Raw genomic sequence first — 20,201 nt, 5'->3', positions numbered from 1 at the left:
TTCAAGACAGGGTTTCTCTGTGTAGCCCTAGTTATCCTGGAACTCACTTTGTAGACCAGGCTGGCCTCAAACTCAGAAATCTGCCTGCCTCTGCCTCCCGAGTGCTGGGATCAAAGGCGCGTGCCACCACGCCCGGCTTCCCACTCCCTTTTCATGGCCTTTAAAAAAATTATTCACGGAGTCCAATCAGTGCTGCCCACATGTGCATGGGGTGGGTAATGAAGAATACAGGAAGCACCTCCTTTGAAGGAAAATGGCTGTCCTTTCCCTAGCAGCCATCACCTAGCATAGCTCCTCAGCTAGGGGTGAAGCCTCACGAGCCTTTACTCCACTCATGCTTCCGTGCTGGAGTGGTGATTGCCTTGACCTTGTATGGGTCCTGTGCATGTGGCCACAGCTACTGAGAGTTCATGAGTGCAGTGATCATGTTCCATCCATAAGACTTCTCCCAGCTCTTATTCCTCCTCCCCCTTTATTTTGAGACAGGATCTCACATAGCCTTGGTCGGTCTTGAACTTGCAATGTAGTCAAGGATGACTTTAAACTCCAGGTCCTCCTGCCTGTACCTAGCAAGTGTTGTAATTACAGGAGTGAATCACCACACCCGACTAGGAGAAATACCCTTGAAGAAGTGAGATGAGATGTAAGAGATGGAGAGAGGAGCAGCTAGTTGGATAGGAGGCAGGAGGCAGAGTGTTCTAGGTAAACAGCAGATGCAAAGGTCCTGTGGTTACCAGGAAAACAGCAAATCCAGGCCCAAGGCTAAAGTGTTTGAAGTAAGATGGACTCTGATAGGAAATGAGGCTACAAACAGAACTTCAGACCAAAGATGACCTGTAGATAGATAGTGAAGAGAAGGGTCTCTCTCCTAGAGTAGAGTGGTTTTGCCTCCACAGTACTATCTTGAAATCTAGAACATCTGGGATTCTTGTGGTACAGGCATTTAGAGGCAGAGGGATGCTCCAGGCTTGAGTCTGGTCTCCAGGTGACTCCTTTTCCTTCCTCAGGTGAGTGGGAATGGCCCTTGCTGACACCCAGGGCCCTGGCTGCAGGCATCTCCATGGCTTTGGCAGCCTCCACCAGCTCATTGGGTTGCTATGCTCTGTGTGGCCATCTGCTGCGTTTGTCTCCTCCGCCACCACATGCCTGCAGTAGAGGGCTGAGCCTGGAGGGGCTGGGCAGTGTGCTGGCAGGGCTGCTGGGGAGCCCCCTGGGCACTGCATCCAGCTTCCCCAATGTAGGCACAGTGAGTCTTTTCCAGGTACGTGGATCTGAGACAGGACTGGGGAATTGAAGGTACAGGGGCTGAAACTCACAGATTGATGGCCAGCTGGGCTAGGTATGGAGAAACAGGAAATTGCCATGTTAGGTGCATCAGGAGCTCTGCCAAGGTTCAGCAGAGTGACAAGTTAGAGAAAGCACTGTTCTTTTGGAAACTTCATTTAAAAAGGAGGTATATGGCATGACTTGAGGGAGTAAATACTATCATGAAAGCAGTGGGGTATGGGTTGAGTCAAAGAGGTACCTTTGATAGAGTGGCGAGGCTGCTTAGAAGGTTCTTGTTTAAGCTGGGATACAAAGGATGAGGAGTGGACCAGGCAAAGAGGTGGCTGTGTTTGTTTTCTAGTGGTTTTTCTTTCTCCATACAGACTGGCTCTCGGAAAGTGGCCCACCTAGTGGGGTTGTTCTGCATGGGGCTTGGGCTCTCCCCAAGGCTGGCTCAGCTATTTACCAACATCCCACTGCCTGTGCTTGGTGAGTAAATAGGTGGGAGGACAAGCACTGGAATACTACTTCCCCCAGTATGACCCAACCAGTTGGCTAGGCTGAAGCTGCCTTTTCTAAATAGATTCTTGGAATGGATATGAACATATGATCTTGTTTTCTTAGCTGAACCGAGTCTCTTGGAGAATCAGAAACAAGCCTGTGGGTAGTATTTCCTCATTACAACCCGCCTGACCTACAAAGCCTGAACTTTGTCCTCTTCCCACCTCCTTGTTTTCTTTTGTATGATACAGGTGGGGTACTGGGAGTGACACAGGCTGTAGTTCTGTCTGCTGGATTCTCCAGCTTTCACCTGGCTGACATTGACTCTGGGCGAAATGTCTTCATCGTGGGCTTCTCCATCTTCATGGCCTTGCTTTTGCCAAGGTGGCTCAGGGAAGCCCCAATCCTGCTCAACACAGGTAGATGGGGTGGAGGAAAAGGAGTCCCTCAGTAGTGGGGCTGAGGCTTTAGGCTCTCTGGATTCTTGGTCTCACAGTGGGATTTTGCGTGTACTCTATTCAGTTATTTAACAAATATCCATTGAGCACTGTGCTAAGTGCATGCCCTGGTGCTGTTGCTGTGGTAAAACACTCAGATTAAAAGCATTTTAGGGGAGGGAATGTTTTATTCAGTCAACAATTCCAGGTCACAGTCCATCATCGAGGCAAGCCGTGACAGGAACTCAGGGCAGAATCTTGAAGGCAGGCCTGCTTTCGAAGCCACACAGCTCGGCCTCCAAACAAGTTCACTTCACAGCCAAAGAAGTACAGCAGGAACCATGGAGGACACTGCTTGCTGGCTGGCTCACATGCAGCTAACTTTCTTTCTTTTCTTTCTTTCTTTCTTTCTTTCTTTCTTTCTTTCTTTCTTTCTTTCTTTCTTTCTTTCTTCTTTCTTTTTTTGGTTTTTCGAGACAGGGTTTCTTTGTGTAGACCGGGCTGTCCTGCAACTCACTTTGTAGACCAGGGTGGCCTTTAACTCAGAAATCCACCTGCCTCTGCCTCCCAAGTGCTGGGATTAAAGGCGTGCGCCACCATGCCCAGCCGCTAACTTTCTAATATACTTCAAGACCACCTGTTAAAGGAATGGTACTGCCTATGGTGGGCCAGACCCTACTAAGTCAATTACCAGTAAAGACAATCTCCTGCAGATGTGCTCAGTAGCCAGTCTATGTAGGTAATTCCCCAATTGAGACTCTCCTCTCAGATGACCTACATGGTGACAAGTTGACAGTTAAAGCTAACTAATTACAAAACCCTCCCCCCACAAACACATTAAAAGAAAACATGTAACTAGGTCAGGGCACAAAAGTCCTTCTAGGTTGGGCAGTGGTGGTTCACTCCCAGAACTCCAGAGGCAAAGGCAGGTGGATCTTTGTGAGTTTGAGGCCAGCCTGGTCTACAGAGTGAGTTCTAGGATAAGTAGGGACACACAGAGAAACTCTGTCTCAAAAAACAAACAAACAAACAAAACAAAACAAAACAAAACAAAACAAAACAAAACAACAACAAAACCAGAAAGAAAAGAAATATCTAATCCTGGCACACGGGAAGCAGGTGGAGTCTCTGAGTTTGAGGCCAGATGCTTACACAGTGAGTTCCAGGTCATTCAGGGTTACATAGTGAGATCCGGACAAAACAATACAAAATAACAAAGGCCTGTAGTACTCAATGACAAGAGGAGCCTCGACCTGAGCTGCTGAGGTGATCCAACAGAACTGGACTGGTCTTTGAGGATGCATGTTTGTCAGAAGGCCATTTCTCTGTGTGAGACAGGGTCTCATTTTGGAACTTAGGCTGGCTTCAAAATCTTGGCAATCTTCCTGCTTTCTCTCAAGTCTTAGGATTATAGATGTAAGCCATATGCACAGTTAATAAGGTCATGCTTGATTACGTTTCCATCATATGCAAAGATAAAAGATAGGGTTAGAGGATAGAAATAGCATATGCTGAAAGCCTATTTTATCTAGAGCAGTGGTTTTCGACTGGGGGTGACTTTTGCCCCATGGGGAGCATTTAGCAATGTCTGGAGATACTTCTTGGATGTCATAAATGGGAAGAAAGAGTATTGTTATTGGGATTCAGTGCTTAGAGAGGTTATTAAGCATTCTTTGATGCAGTGGACAGCTCCTTATAACCGAATTATCTGGTCCAAAGTGTTAGTAGGATTGAAACTGAGAGGCCCAGGGTAGAGCAGAGAAAGTCAGAAGTGGGAGAGATGAGGGCTTTGTAATGCCACACTTCCCAGAAGGGAGCTTGGGACAAAGGGTACCTGGAGGGAATGTGGGTGCTTAGAAAACATGGTGCTGAGAAAGGATGCTCTGGGCAGGGCCTGAGTGTGGGGAATGGAGTGTGTAGAGGGAAAAGGTAGATGGGATGGAATGGCAGCCTAGTGAGATGTGTCCCTGGTTTAAGATGCAGTTTAGGTTTGAAAGGGAAGACTCATTGCCTGGGACAGTATCAGTTACCTTCCTGCCTGGCCCCAACCCTTTGTAGGCTGGAGCCCCCTGGATATGTTTCTTCGTTCTTTGCTGGCAGAACCCATTTTCTTAGCTGGTCTACTGGGCTTTCTCCTAGAAAACACTATATCTGGTAAGTTGAGACCAGGTCCCAGGGGAGTGGCTAGGTAGTCACTACTCCCTAGGTTGGGCAGGGCAGTGACCTTTACTTATTTTTCCCTTAAAAAAAAAAACCTTGATTTTCATTTTAAATTATGCATATGTGTGTATGTGTGTCTTTGGGTATTTGCATTCATAAAATGTAGAGCAGTGATGACAGATCTTCCCAGACCTGGAGATACGGGCAGTTGTGAGCCATCCGGTATGGGTGCTGGGACTTGGAACTTGGATCCTTTGTAAGAGCAGTACCAGCTCCTAAGAGCCATCTCTCCATCCTGATCACCCCTCTTTTACAGGTACACGGGCTGAGAGAGGCTTAGGTCAGGGGCTGCCAACTTCTTTCACTGGCCAAGAAATTCAAATGCTTCAGCAAACCAGGAGGAAAGCTGCTCAAGAGTATGGGCTTCCTTTACCCATCAAAAACCTGTGTTCCTGCATCCCACAGCCTCTCCACTGCCTCTGTCCAATGCCTGAAGACTCTGGGGATGAAGGAGGATCCTCTAAAACAGGAGAGAGAGCCGACTTGTTGCCTAACTCTGGGGAATCGTACTCCACAGCTAGCAGAGAAGGGGTTAGGTCCCAGTAATCACCAAGACCACCATTTTTGTCTTAGTTTAGCAGTAACTGCCACCTTGCTGGAGTCTCGCCTCCAAGGCTGTATACTTTCTTCCAGTAGAGGTGGATGTGGCCCACTTGCAAAATGGGCTGCCTTTCCTCCTCTTAATAAGACTTGAGTGTTCAGGAGCAGAGGCCATGGTTTAGCGGGTCGGAACTGAATAAATGAGATTTCTGCCTGTAAACTGTCAAGGCTGCTTGAATGAACTCTAGCATTCAAATATTTGCTGTTTGCCATGAGCAAGGTCCTACATCCACGGATATGAATACGACAGGGTCCCTGCCCTCTCCCTGCATTTAAGATTTAAATAAGTAACTAAAATGTAAAGCAGATAAAAATAAAGATGAAGAGGCAAGAGAGAAGTAGTATTTCGTTTCAACTTAGGTCAACAGGAAAGGAATTACGAAAGCAGCAGAGTTGCGAGTGGAGTTAACAAGTGAGGTTCGGGCCTCGCCCATCAGGGCCCTGGCTCCGCCCACATCCAAAGACCCCGCCTTCCTGAGTGTGTTGTGTGTGGGGGGGTGGCCTCTCAGTTTGCGCATCAGGACAGGCCCGCCGTGAGGAGGGTGGGAGTTCCCGCAGTCCTTGACGGTAGGTGGGGTCGGTTTCGTGTCGGCGCCGAGATCTGGGTCCGTCCAGACGCGGAAAAGCAAAGATAAACTTGTGCAGTGGGCCCTGACCCGGGCGCTTTTTCCCAGAAGGGACCGCGCGTAGCCCGACTTTGGGGCCGACCTCCCGGAGTGGGCGGACCTGCGCACGCGCAGTCCGTTTTCGGCCTCTGCCTTTTGGGGTGTCGTGTGAAGCTCTTCCTTAGCCGGCTTCGTGTTTGGCCCGCTGGGATGAATTAGCTTTGGTCCCCTTTGGGGCCCTAAGCCGTAACTGTGTGCAGCGGATGCTGTAAAAATGAGAGACGGGCGACAAAGTTCTAGCGGTGTCGGGGGGGGCGGGGGGGGCGGGCGGGCGAATGGACGCCTAGGGCGCTCGAGGGCGGGGCGTGTGACCTTTGGCGGCAGGGCCTAAGGTTTGCCCTCTTTGGTGGCACAGGGCGTGGGCTCGACGGATGGTCTGTAGGACCTTGCTGCCCCCTGCAGGGTGTTTTAGGAACTATCCCTGGGAGAGGAACCCGAGTGGCAGAATGTCGTGCAACTTCACAGTCTCCCCTTTAAAAGACAAATTAAACCGGCGAGGTTGGTTAACGTGATCATGGAAGACCAATTTGCGGGGTGTGGGGGCGGGGAGTAAAACCCCAGAGGACTTCGATTCCTTCTCCCTCCATGCTGAACAGTCTCAGGCCCCAGTCCGTTCTACCACTTGGTTTTGTTTTGAGAGGCTCTTGCTATGTTGTCCAGGTTGGCCTCCAAATCAAGATCCTCCTGCCTCAGCCTCCTGTGTGCTAGGATTACAGGCATGCCCCATCATGCCTGACTCACTGAGTTATACTTACCTCAAGACCAGGCTGAGTGGTAGGAGCAGCCAGACTGGGTCTGGCGCTGAACGTTTAGACATTTTTATAGGGCCAGCTGTCCCTGGCCACATTAAAACAGCTTCCTCCCATTCAGACAAAACCATCGGCTTGTGGGTTTTGACCTTCGGAACTTAAGGAGGGACCAGTTAGGCCAATAAGCTCAATTTTGGTGAGTTTCAGAGTGCATGCCAGGATGTGCCTATAAGGGAAATTAGAGGGTTTGGCAACTTCATTTGTATGTCTAATCTTTCCCAGTGTAAACTCTTGCCCAGTGAAGACTCTTTAAATCATTCCGAGACCAGTTTATCCTGTTGGAACAGCACAGGATACAAATAACCATCTCCACACACAGCGTTTCAAGGTGGCTGCCACCATATATGCAATTCTGTGTCACTTGGAATGGCCATATGGTTTTTGACAACTGTGTTGTTAGGCAGTTTTAGCCCATATAGATATCACACAATGCATGTACTTGAACCGAGATGGCAGTAATATCACTAGGCTCTATGCTCTCTCGGGGTCCCTGTCATGTACGTAGTCTTTCTGAGATATACATTTGTATCCCACGTGATAATTGTAGTGCAAACTAGTGAGTGACATGAGACAAGTGCTTTGAAAGCTAGGAAGATGACGGCTTAGTCCGAGCTGAAATGTCTGTTACTCAGATTTAAACAGAAATTCTATTATTTTCTTTGTAGTCTAAGCATTCACCTCTTGGCACTTCCTTTCCTTTTGTTATTTATAGATGGAAATAATGAAATTATATGACTTTTTGTGTCCACAGGAAAAGTAAATTCTGTCAAGATTTAGTTGCTATATATTCAGCTAGGCTGAGGATACAGCTTTCATCTGGTTGTTGGGAAATGAATTTAGGACCTTTGCTCCCTCCAGTCAGCCCTACTGGCTCAGTCCCTGTTGGCTCCAGCCTAAAGATTTTTTTTTAAATTATTATTATTATAAATAAGCTGTCTTCAGATACACCAGAAGGGGGTGTCAGATCTCATTGAGGGTGGTTGTGAGCCACCATGTGGTTGCTGGGATTTGAACTCAGGACCTTTGGAAGATCAGTCAGTGCTCTTACCTACTGAGCCATCTTGCCAGCCCAGATATAGCATTCTTTATTGAGGTAAAAACATTGGTCTCCAGGAGTTCCAAGCTGCACAGAAAGCATGTTGTTGGTGATGTGGGCCTTAGTGTGGACATGTACCCAATTACTGAAGTGGAATTGTCACTTCCTCTGTGGTGTGAAATGTGTGGCCTGTTCATTTGTTGAAAGGGACTTGGGACATTGCTCTTGTTCTTACTAGCTATGTGTGTCACTGTGTGTCTGTCATGTAATATGAGGCCCCTCATGGATCTTTCATCATGCATATACACATGAATTTTCCATAATTGTAGAGGATTAACTTGAACAGACTTTAGGTAAGAATTTCTGTTTTCAATTAGGGGAAATATCAAGTACATTATATATGTATAAAATCGTGAGAGGACAAATATATTAAGACTTAAAAGTGAACCCCTGTTTTAGATAGGTTTTTTTGAGACAGGGTTTCATGTAGTCCAGGCTGGCCTTGAACTCACCACTATGTAGGTTGGACTTTTGTTTATTTAATTGAAAATAATTTTTTAATATTTATTTTATTTGAGTGTTCTGTCTGCATGTATACCTGCATACCAGAAGAGGGCAACACATCCCAGTGTAGATGGTTGTGAGCCACCATGTGGTGGCTGGGAATTGAACTCAGGACCTCTGGAAGAGCAGCCAGTGCTCTTGCCACTGAGCCATCTCTCCAGCCCCCTAAAGAAAAATATTTCACTTTTTGTAGGTGGGGTTAAGGATGTGTGTGCATGTGTGCGTGTTCATATATGTGTATGTGTAAGTACACTGAATATGAAGAACAGTCTCAGAGATGGTCCTCTGGTGCCTCCTACTGTTCGAGGTAGTCTCTTGTTAGCCTAAAACTTTGTTGTGTAGGCCTGGGTAGCTATACCCTCCTGAGTCTTTCTTTTCAGTGATGGGATTACAGATACACAGCACCAGCACCTGACTAGCCTTTTATGTAGTGTCTGGGGATCTGAACAGGTCTTTATGAGGCAAGCATTTTACCAGTAAAATTAGTAGGGCTAGTTTTACCCTAGCCCAACATTGATCCTCCTACCTCCATCTCCCCAGTGCGGGATTACAGGTGCAGAACATCAAGTCTGCTTTAGGATTTTACTGGTTTTTTTTTTTTTTTTTTTTTTGAGACAGGGTTTCTCTGTGTATCCCTGGATGTCCTGGCTATCCTGGAACTTACTCTGTAGGCCAGGCTGGCCTCCAACTCAGAAATCCGCCTGCCTCTGCCTCCCAAGTGCTGGGATTAAAGGCGTGCACCACAACTGCCTGGAGTTCATTTTCCCACCACAACTGCCCGGAGTTCATTTTCAGTCTATCTGAGTTTTGCCTTTTCTCTTTTTCCTCTTATAAAAAATTGTAACACCTGTTTGGTGCATATGTGGAAGTCAGAGGACAACTTACAGGAGATAATTTTTTCCTTCTCGAATGAGTCCTGGGGATCCAATTCAGGTCATCTGGCTTGGCAGAAGTGACAGACTTTGCTTTTAGCAATCAATCAATCAATCAATCAATTTGTTTGTTTTTGAAACAAGGTTTCTCTGTGCAGCTCTGGCTGTCCTGGAAATCACTCTGTAGACCAGTCTGGCCTGAAATTCAGAGATCTGCCTGCCTCTGCTGGCACTAAAGGCCTGTGCTACCACTGGCTTAAATAATTTGAATTTCCTGCCTTAGGACTTTGATTGTGTGTGTGTGTGTGTGTGTGTGTGTGTGAGATGAGAATCATTCTTTTCCTAAAAGTTCTGGGAAAGATAGGATTCAAATAAAGTTTCAATAGGAATGGCTTGGGTTTCCATTTTATATTAAATGCATCAATATGTTGAGTTTTAAGTGCTATGAAAGAAACAGATCTGTTTTTTCTCCCCCTTTCCTCCTTCTTTCTCTCCACTTTTTCCTTTCTTCCTCCCCAAGGTTGTTCTGTCTCATTTATCTTCAACTGGTCTGGGAATTCTGAACTTTCTGCCTCCATCAAGTTCTGGGATTAGAGGCATGCAGCACCTTAATGGTAAAGACATATTTTATATTCTTTAGGAACTTAATGTGAGAAATATTCTGATCTTTAAAAAAGGTGTTACTTTTGTGTGTGTGTGTGTATGAGTGTTTCCCTGCATATATGCAGGTACTACAAGTGCAGTGCATGAGGAGGTCAGAAGAGGGCCCTGAATCCCCTAGAACTGGAGTTCCAGATGGTTGTGAGCTGCCAGGTCGTGGGTGCTGGGAATTGATCCCTGTCTTCTGGAAAACCAACCAGTGTTCTTAACCTCTGTGCCATTTCTCCAGGCACAGATTCTGGATAAATTTTAGGCTGGTTGTCAAGAGGGTAGTTAGGTTGCTGTTAGGCTGGTTATATGAAGGGGGTTTTTGCTTTTATCCCTCTATTTTACTGGGGTGGATTTTCATGCGATTTCAGTTGACATAGCGTTGTGAGCGGCCCTCTTGAAGGCTGACTTTCCTGAGGACACTGGGCTGAATTAGGATTTTTCTGCAGATGGAAGAGCTAGAGCAAGACCTGTTGCTGCAGCCATGGGCATGGTTACAACTTGCAGAGAACTCACTCTTAGCCAAGGCGTCTATCACCAAGCATGGTTATGCCTTGCTGATTTCGGATCTTCAACAGGTGTGGCATGAACAGGTGGACACTTCTGTGGTCAGCCAGCGAGCCAAGGTAAGAATGTTAGTGTGAAGGGAAGTATCACTGTGGAGTGGCTTGCTGGCCATAGGACATGAGCATCAGCCAACGGGCTAGCTGTCCATTGGCAAGGAAGGCTGGATTGCTTTGAAGCGAGTATAGGTTCAACATTCTTATCATGAAGATCCCAGCTCTGAAGGGCTCAGGATATGAAGCTTTTCACATCCTCAAAACCCAAGTGCTCCAAACGTGTTAGATTTTGGATCATTTCAGATTTTGGATTTTGGGGATAGAGTTGTGCAACTGGTGAAAATCAATGCATGTATTCCAAAGTCCAAGGAACTCAGAAATCTGGAACATTCTGAGAGAGGAGTGGAGAGGGAGAGAGGGGTTGATTCTGCACAGACAGTAATGCATTATGTCAGCTGTGTGTGTGTGAGTGTGTGTGTGTGAGTGTGTGTGTGTGTGAGTGTGTGTGTGTGTGTGTGTGTGTGTGTGTGTGTGTGTGTATAGGCCCACAGGGATCTTGCCCAGGACAGAACTGTCGGCACAGGCTAGTTGTTTTTTGCGACTCTTGTTGTCTTCATTCTTCCATAATGCTTCCCCTTTGCACTGTCCTCTCTTTCCCACTCCCCGCTGTTTTCATGGGCCCCCTTTTCCCCCTTTTGTGGCACTTTTTCTCACCCTCACTCTGCCCTACTGTCCTGTCTAGGAGCTGAACAAGCGCCTCACTGCGCCTCCTGCAGCTTTGCTCTGTCACCTGGATGAAGCGCTTCGCCCGCTGTTTAAAGATTCTGCTCACCCTAGCAAAGCTACTTTCTCCTGTGATCGAGGAGAGGAGGGACTGATTCTGCGGGTGCAGAGTGAGCTCTCGGGTCTTCCCTTCAATTGGCATTTCCACTGTATTCCAGCTAGTTCTTCACTGGTAAGTGCAATTTAGATATGAGGTACTGGTGGGGATCCAAGCTACTTCTGGTAAAGATCTGGGTGCCTTGTATTTCTTGTAAACCTTGTTTGAAATTCTTTTCTAATCATCATCATCGTCATCATCATCATTGTCACCTCCTCGACCTCACAGGAAGCTAAGGAGATTCTTGACTGATGTAGTCTTGTTTTGCAAAGGGAGCAGGGTTTGGATCTGCTTACTTTATTTGGTGACTTCATCCAATATTATTATTTTAATAACAGGGTCTCAAGTATGCCAGGCTATGCTAGAATGACCTTATCCTTTTACCTGAGTGTTAGGATTACAGAGACACCACCCTGCTCAGTTTATGCAGCAGTGGAGGGCTGAGCCCAGGGCTTTGTGCTGGGTAAGCACTCTACCAACTGGAGTCTATCCCTGGCTTTTCTTGACTTTTTTTTTTTTTTTTTTTTTTTTTTGAGACAGGGTTTCAGTGTAGCCCTGACAGAGATCTGCCTGCTCTGCCTCTGGTAAATGTTGTCACCATGCACACTTTTCTTAATTTTTTTTTTTTAAGAGTTATATTATAAAGCCTTTGGACTTGAAGCAATCCTCCTGTGTCAACTTCTAACTGGTCTATGTAGCAAGTTCTAGGACAGCAAAAGTTATATAATAGCAAGACCCTGTCTCAAAAAAACAAAAAAAGCCAACCAAGGAACCAAAAAGCAAGTTTTGAAACTGAAAGCTGTGCATAATTATACATATCTGTAATCATAGCACTAGGGAGATAGAGACAGAAGGGCCATGAGTTCAAAGCCATCCTCAGCTACATAGTGAGTTTGAGTGTAGCTTGGGCTACATGATACTCTGTCTCAAAAACCAATGAATTGCTAAGTATAGTGATAACTGCCTTTAGTCCCAGCACTGAGGAGGCAGAGGCAGACTGATCTCAAGGCCAGCCTGGTAAACATAGAGAATTCCAGGAAAAAAAAAAGAAGAAGAAAAAGAAAAAGAAAAAGAAAAAGAAAAGCTGACTTTGACTTTGGATTTAGTATGTCTGGTTTGAATCCCATCTAGCCCAGCAGTGGTAGCCCACACCTCTAATCTCTGTGAGTTTGAGGCCAGCCTGGTCTACAGAGTGAAATCCAGGACAACCAGAGTTTTACACAAAGGAACCCTGTCTTCAGAAAAACAAATAAAAGCCTAAACAACAACAACAACAACAAAAACCAAACTTAAAACTAGAAGCCTCAAATTTCCTCCGAATATCCACTGTAGCTGATGGGAATGGAGTAAGGGGACACTGTCAGTTTGGAGAATAATTCATGTGTGTGCATGTGCGTGTGCAAGAATGTTAGAGTATGTGGAGAGGCCAGATGTCAACATCAGGTGTCCCTTGCCCCCCCCCCCCCCCNCCCCCCCCCCCCCCCCAGGATCTCTTTGTGTGGCTGTCCTGGAATTCACTACGTAGACCATGCTGGAGTTAAAGGCATGCATCACCACTGCCCAGGTGGCTTCGGTAGTGACTTCTCTACATTGCTTTCTGAGACAGAGTCTTACAAAACCTGGAGCTTGTTCACTTGGCTGGCCTGGCTGACCACCAAGCCCCAGCATCCTCCTGCCTGCCTCCCTAGTGTAGGAGAGTAGGTGCTTATCACTTTTTATGTGGGTGCTGGAGCCTCAAACTCAGGTCCTCATGACTGTGTGACAAACACTTTACTGACTAAACTATTGCTCCTGCCTCCCAATTTTTTAAAGTCATTCTTTTCTATAGATATTTACTTAGGAATAAGAGAAAACAGCCTGGAGATGGTGGCACATGCCTTTAATCCCAGCTCTTGGGAAGCAGAGGCAGGTGGATCTCTGAGTTCAAGGCCAGTCTGCTCTACAGAGCTAGTTCCTAGAAAGCCAAGGGTACACAGAGAAACTCTGTTTTAAGGGAAAAAAAAGAATGATGGAAATATAGCCAGGTACATGCCTGTAATTTCAGTACTTGTAGGTTGAGGCAGGGAGAGCACAAGTTTGGGGGTAGCTTAGGCTATATGGTGAGTTCTAGGGCAGACAGAGCTCCACAGTGAGACCCAGTATCACAGAACAAGGAACAAGTCTCCTAGCTTCCTTTCCCCACATAGATCTGTTCACACATTTCTTCCCAAAGGCTTGGTTGGTTTTACTTTGTTTTATGTATATGGGTGTTTTGCCTGCGCATGTGTCTATGCACCGCCTGTGTGCCTGGTGCCTGCAGAGGCTAGACGAGGGCATCAGACCCTGGACCTGGGGTTCCAGATGGTTGTGAGCTGCCATGTGGGTGTCTGGAAATGGAATGGACCCAGTTCCTCTGAAGAGCAAATGTGGCTCGGAACTGCTGAGCCACCTCTCCAGCCCCGCCGTCTTTGTTTCCAAGAAATAACCCAAGAACTTAAGAAAATTATAGGATTTTCACAATATATATTTAAAAAGGAACAAATTTTCATAATCAACAAATACTATTTGTTGTATTCATTAGCACTCAGTGATCAGAGTGTTCTGCAAGAAATGTGGGGCTCGGGTTGGCCGCAGAACAATCTGCAAAGGTATTTTCTAGTTCCCACTTCGAGATATAGTGTTCCTGAAGTACTGTAGGCGGTGTGATCATTTGGCATCAGTGATCACATTGTGATGCTTACACACATCCACTATGGAGAACAAAGAACTGGCTTGTTTTTAAATACTTTATTTGTAATTATGTGTATTTCTATGTGGGAGTTTGTATACAGGAGAGGCAGATGTTGGATCCCTTGGGCCTGGAGTAACAGGTGCTGTAACTCTCAAACCAAAGGGGGTGCTGACACCCAAACTTGTGTCCTGTGGCAGAGCTGTCTCTCCAGCCCAGCAAAGGACTTCTTGAGAGACTGTTTACTGGTGTTTATTTATTTATGTATTTTTGTCTGGAACTTTGCAGAGCTGCACTTGAGTGCTAGAGTTGCTCATTCATCACAGGTTTGTTTGTGGTTCTGGGGATCAAACCCAGGACCTCACGCTTGATAGGCATGCGCTCTACCATGGAGCTTTACCCCAACTAACGGTGGTCTTTACTGTTGCCAAGGCAACTGACCACATCAGTTTTCCAAGTAGTGGTGACTACAGGTGTGCCTTATTGTGACTGATTTTTACGAAGAAATTGCCAAGGCCCATCCACAGGTCCTGCTGGGTAGTAAGCAACAATTTGTTGACTTTAATTGAATTTCTTGTGAAACCTTCCATCCTAACTTTAGATGGAAGATTTTTTATTTTTCACCATCATTCAAAACCTGTGATTTTTTTTCTAGGTGACAGCAGAGGGCACTGTTTCCTCAGTGATGCTTGTTCTGGCATCTAACCATTTGGACCATCTTCGAGAATTCCTAGCAATAGCCAGTCTCTTCATGTGTTAGATAGTCCTCCAAATTCAGAACAGTGTGAAAGTTGTGGGGACACAGCTTTCCTGAAGGTTAACGGGCTCTAGTATTTTTTTCTTTCAAAAGTACAGAGTAAAAGTACAGGGGGTGTAGCTCAGTGTTGGAGCACTTGTTTAGCATGGGCCAGGATCAGCCCCAGCTCTGGGGTGGAGGGCAATAAACAACACTTGAACAATGATAAAAAAGGTTGAAGGAAAAGCAAAGGAAAAGCTAATTCCTTAGTGCAGTCTTCCAGCCAAGGAGCTGTCTGTCCTGTGAAAGAAGCTTCAGTGTTTGGAGGAGAACAAGGTTTGGTCGGCTACAGGGAGACGTGTGATATATGATGCTGACATGCAAACTTAGGTCCTCTGGACGAGCTGTCTCTCCAGCCCAGCAAAGGACTTCTTGAGAGATAGATAGAACAATTGGTTAACAAGTATATCTTAAGTTCAGATTAAGTTCTTCTCATTAAACGAAGAAGACTTATCCCAGGGAAACCCCGGGGCTGCAGGGAAGGAGCTAGAGCTGGTAGACACTATCAGGGCTGTAGGCGGCCACTATTTCAGGCGGGTGTGTGTGTCTGTGAGGTCATGCGGTTGGGAGCTTTGTTACTCATTCTTGTGATCGTTCTCACTTACTTTCTCTTTGAATGGGTAATTCATGCCAAAGGCAAGCCTTTCAAGCAGCACCTAAAGGTCTACAGTCTGGGAAACAAGCAAGCAGGCGTTCTGTCTACGCTCTGTTTTCCTTCTAAAGCAATTACTGAGATCAACCTTCTGTTTATTCACCCCCCCCACCCCCACATTTTTTTTGAGGTAGTCTTATATAGTGCAGGCGATCCTCACAATCATCCTGTAGCCGAGGACCTTTAAACCTCCTCCTCTGGCCTCCACCTCCTTAGTCCTGGGGCTACAGTGTGCGACCTGGTCCCCTGCATTTGAGATTGAGACAAGCACTCTCCACATCCTTATAGGCACATCCTTAGCCATCTCTTCTTTTTTCCTTGATAGCATGTTACTCGGTAGCCCGGCTCAAGTTCGAAACCCATCTGCCTCGTTTCCCACATGCTGAGATTACAAATATGAGCCACCACACTTTGTTATTAACTCTGGGAACTTAAGAGTCCTTAATTCTCTGTAGGAATTGTGAAATATATAAGGCTTTGGGTGTCTGCTTCATGATTCTGCATCTGTCTGCACTTGTGACAGCTTTTTCTTCATTGCTCCCTGTTTCCTATTGTCTGTTCTTTCCAGTGTCTAATATAACTCTTTTCCTGCCTTTTGGTTTGTGTTTAAATGTTTTTGTTAGACTTATTTATTTTATTTTATGTGTATGAGTATTTTGCCTGCCTATATGTATGTGCATCACACGCATGCCTGGTGCCTAAAGAGGCCAGAAGGGCATCAGATCTCCTGGAGTTACAGATGGTTGTGAGCCACCATGTGAGTGCTGGGGTCTAAACCTGGGTCTTCTGCAAGAGCAGCCAGTTCTCTGAAGCACTGAGTCATCTCTCCTGCCCCTGTGCTTGTGAGACTAAGTTTTTTGAGACTAAGTTTCACTGTGTGGCTCAGACTGTCCTCAAACTTGTGATCTTCCTGCTCCTGCTCCTGCCTCCCTTTTTGCTGAGGTACAGGTATGCATCTAATATAATTCTTTTTTTTTTAAAGATTTATTTATTTATTTATTATATGTAAGTACACTGTAGCTGTCTTCAGACACTAGAAGAGGGCATCAGATCTCTGTTACGGGTGGTTGTGAGCCACCATGTGGTTGCTGGGATTTGAACTTCGGACCTTTGGAAGAGCAGTCGGGTGCTCTTACCCCTTGAGCCATCTCACCAGCCCCCTAATATAATTCTTGATATTTTTGTATTTTCACTTTGAGATTTGTCACCCCTTTGGTTGTTTATGTTTCCCAGGGGTCACATCCCCAAGTTTCTTAGTAGTAGGAAGAACACAAGTTTTGGAACAAGCAGACAAATTTACAATCAACCCTACTACCTTTAGATTATTCAGAATATTGCCTTGAATTAGTACAGACTTTTTTATGACTCAGCTTCTCCATCTGTCAAATATAAGACAGCTCTGCACTTAGGATTAAAGACGAGGACATGAGCAGCATCACTGTAGGATTGTGGTTGGGCGGGGGAGACAATGGCCAACATGCCCTTGCTTCATCCAAGGCCGAGCTCATGTGAGATGCTGGCAGAGCTGACCCCGGGAGCCAGTCTCCTGACCCCCATCTATGATGATTTCACTGGACTGTCTGATAGGATGTGATATCTAGGCCAGTTCCCTCCTGCCTGGGGCTCTTAAGTGTTCTATAGGAAGTCAGAGGCTTTAGGGGTGGAATTAGAGGTGTTCCCCCTTCCAGGGAAGAGTGGCAACCTCTGTTGTACCCATCACAGTTCCTGGCCTATCATGGAGCTCTTCAAAAGCAGATGCCTCCGAGCTCATTCTCAGTGGGTTCAGGCTGCATTGGCTTGTGATGGAATGTCTTCATATTTTGCTTTCCTTGAATGAAAGGGGGTGTCCCTGACCTAAAGCACTGTACAGTTTGTTGTCGTTGTGCCTTTGGAGGTACACTGATCTTTCCATATGGCTGAGTGCCTTTTATTTTTTATTTGTATACTAGTCTTTTTATGGTCATTAATACATATTTTGGGGACTTATAACCAGCATTCATCTAAGCTTGAAAACAGAAAAAGACTCTCAGGCCTAAGAGAAATCATTTTTAATGTTCATGTAGTTTTGAAATTAATTATAGCTCAGGAATTCAGAGTGGTGTGAAATTATTTGAGAAGTTGAACTGATTAGAAACTCCTTTTTGTATATAGATATTGAAGTCCAATAGATCATACAGTTGCCTGAGGCCAGTATCCTATTTCAATAGACATGGCGTTGGTTAAGAACTATTCCTCACCATGTTTCATGATGTTATATTTAGTAACTCAAAGGTGGTACCCCTCCCCCACAGCCCACCATGGTGAGAGACTGGTTATTAACATTAGGAGTTTCTGTTATTTGAGGGGTGCCACCAAATGGCCACTGTGGCTGCTTGGTTAGCAATGATAATTATTTTCAGTTCAATCCACCAAACCTCTGTTGGCTTGCATACAATTATTTGACTGTTTTTCTAATCTACCTTGACCAGGACCAAACTTATCAAAACTATTTCTAGAGCATAGAGTTTTAATCACTGTATTGAGTTAATTATTATGTGTGTGCATGAGCATATAATGTGCATGTGGAGATTGGATGACAACTTGCAGGAATCAGTTCTTCTACCACATGGGTCTGGAGGGCAGAACTCAGGTCACCAAGCTTGGCAGCTTGCTGAGGTATCTCACAGGTCAGGAGTTCTGAGCAATACTTCTTGGAGGCCTAAGTCCTTTCTGAGGCCTGGGATAGGACTCAGTACTAGGTTGGCATGTACCAGGTGACCAAAAATAAAGTTATCTACAGCTAGACTTGACTCTGGCTTTCTACCCTGTGCCAGGACGCCTAGACTTTTTTGGATTATGATACAAAAAACTGCTGCCCTTATCTGCCCACCCATACCTCCACAGCTAGCCTTTTTTCTTTCCTGACATAGAAAAGTCTTTTCCTTAGAATCAGAGCTGCACCACAAGCAGTGCTCTTAGTTGTCTCTAGAGACTTAATGGAAAGTGAGGACGCAGGTGCCTGGAGAATCATCACCTGGGATTCTGACCAGGTGACTCTACACAGCACCTCTGCTGGCACACTTGTCACCTTTTCCTTATTTCAAGCCTGCCATGGGGTAGCCTGTCTAAAGTGCTCCCTTTTTAGATCTAGCCAGGGATGAGCATTCTATGGCCAGCAGGCTAAATCTGGCCTGCTGCTGGCTTTTGTAAAGTTATATTGGAGCACGGCCATCTCGTTTGTTTACATACTGTCTGTGGCTGCTTTCACGTGCCACAACATCGAAGTTGAGTGGTTGCAGCAGAGACTCTGTGGGCCACAAAGTGAGAATATTGATTATCTGCTCACTGAGAAAGCTTGCTGACCCCTGATCTAGGGCATCTCTTTTGCTTAGTGCCCTTGGTGCTGATGACATCCTCTAGTCACAGGCTAATGGACACGGTGCATAGGTGATTTATGTGACTGTATATCTGTGTATCATTGTATGATGCGTTCTCAGTGGAGCTGAACTGTAACAAAGCTATACCTGCATCCTTCTGTGTGGAGTGAGCTCAGTAACTGGCTGGCTTTGTTTTTTATTATTATTTTACAATAATTTTAAGTTCTGCTGTATATTTTGAGAATAGGTTAAAACCCTGACCTCTTATCAGCCCTGAAATGGTTCTTAATAAATACTTAGATCGAGTTTGATGGCTTTCTGTCTTCTACTGTTTTTTGTTTTCTTTTTCTCCTGCTGGTGTACTGTTAAAGTCACATCCCTTTCATGAGGATTCCTTGGATCTTCTGTTCTTATCTCCGTTGAGAGTTGAGTTAGCACTTTCCTCTTCTCAACAAGACCACCCTTTTAGTTTTACTTAGTTATTTTTAATATTTTTTATTCTTTGTATGTGTAGGGGTGTTTTGCCTGCATGTATGTTTGTGTACAATGTGTATGTATGGCCTATGGAAGTCAGGAGAGAATGCCTGGCCCTCTGATCTGGAGTTACAGACAGTTGTCAGTATCATGTTGGCTCTGCGAATAGAACCCATATCTTCAGGAAGAGCCCATGTTCTTAACCACCGAACAGTCTTTCCAGCCGCTATATCAGTGGTTTTCAACCTGTGGGTTGTGACCCCCCTTTGGGGGTTGCATATAAGGCATCATGCATATCAGATATTTACCCTTTTGTTTATCCACATACCCTCAACCCTCCTTTTGAGAGCCTAGGGCTCTGCAGATGTGCATATCAGATATTTATATTAATAACAGTAGCATAACAGTTGATAACAGTAGCAAAATTGCAGTTATGAAGTAGCAATGAAATAATTTTATAGGGGGTCACCACAACATGAGGAACTGTATTAAAGGGTTGCAGCCTTAGGAAAGTGGAGAAATACTGCCCTCTTTTTCTTTAAATCAGAACTGTATATTTTTCTGTCCATTTATATTCTTGTTTTATCCTTCCCATTCCATATCTGGACCACAAGAAAATCTCTTAGTCTCTTTAATATGTAAATTTAATATTGTATTTGTGTTTATGTTCATGTACATGAATTGCTTGTCTATGAAATTATAAGTCCTGTGAAAATGTTTATTATTGAGTATGTTTCTTCTAGTAGCTCATGCAGTGTTTGGTAGTACCTTATGAGTACCTGTTGGTGGCTAATTGAGGGCTCTTCTTCATCAAAGGTCTCTCAGCATTTGATTCATCCTCTGATGGGTGTGAGCCTAGCACTGCAGAGTCATGTGCGGGAGCTAGCAGCATTGCTTCGGATGAAGGACCTTGAGATCCAGGCCTACCAGGAGAGTGGGGCTGTGCTGAGCCGAAGTAAGAGGGCATTCTCAGAGGAATGGGTGGGGAGTCCAAGAGTCTTAGAAAAGGGGAATATAATTTGTATTAAGGATATTTCTTTTTATATATATATTTTTTTATTAGGTATTTTCCTCATTTACATTTTCAATGCTATCCCAAAAGTCCCCCATACCCTCCCCCTGACTCCGCTACCCACCCACTCCCACTTTTTGGCCCTG

General features: G+C 45.3%; 2 protein-coding genes across 4 annotated transcripts in view; both read left to right on the top strand.

The window, feature by feature from the left end:
• Positions 1–5,184, top strand: part of Slc23a3 (solute carrier family 23 member 3) — a 9,563-nt gene extending 4,379 nt beyond the window's left edge. The window contains exons 8-12 of the mRNA XM_021167863.2: positions 1,008–1,261; positions 1,650–1,755; positions 2,019–2,186; positions 4,263–4,358; positions 4,681–5,184. Of these exons, the coding sequence (XP_021023522.1) occupies positions 1,008–1,261; positions 1,650–1,755; positions 2,019–2,186; positions 4,263–4,358; positions 4,681–4,970 (914 nt within the window). The 3' untranslated portion in view covers positions 4,971–5,184. The remainder of the gene's footprint in view (positions 1–1,007; positions 1,262–1,649; positions 1,756–2,018; positions 2,187–4,262; positions 4,359–4,680) is intronic.
• Positions 5,185–5,484: 300 nt separating this feature from the next.
• Positions 5,485–20,201, top strand: part of Nhej1 (non-homologous end joining factor 1) — a 94,381-nt gene continuing 79,664 nt past the window's right edge. The window contains exons 1-5 of one of the 3 annotated variants that reach the window (XM_021162253.2): positions 5,486–5,591; positions 9,491–9,584; positions 10,068–10,244; positions 10,921–11,133; positions 19,860–19,998. In XM_021162253.2, coding sequence (XP_021017912.1) covers positions 9,582–9,584; positions 10,068–10,244; positions 10,921–11,133; positions 19,860–19,998 — 532 coding nt within the window. In that variant the 5' untranslated portion in view covers positions 5,486–5,591; positions 9,491–9,581. Of the gene's footprint in view, positions 5,592–9,490; positions 9,585–10,067; positions 10,245–10,920; positions 11,134–19,859; positions 19,999–20,201 lie in introns of all 3 variants that reach the window. The other 2 variants (XM_021162271.2, XM_021162264.2) reach the window with 2 other exon arrangements.

The sequence above is a fragment of the Mus caroli genome, chromosome 1 (genome assembly GCF_900094665.2).
Source record: "Mus caroli chromosome 1, CAROLI_EIJ_v1.1, whole genome shotgun sequence".
In the NCBI taxonomy this organism is placed as follows: Eukaryota; Metazoa; Chordata; class Mammalia; order Rodentia; family Muridae; genus Mus; species Mus caroli.
The sequence above is the reverse complement of the archived record's forward strand: the minus strand, read 5'-3'. Positions and strand labels throughout refer to the sequence as shown.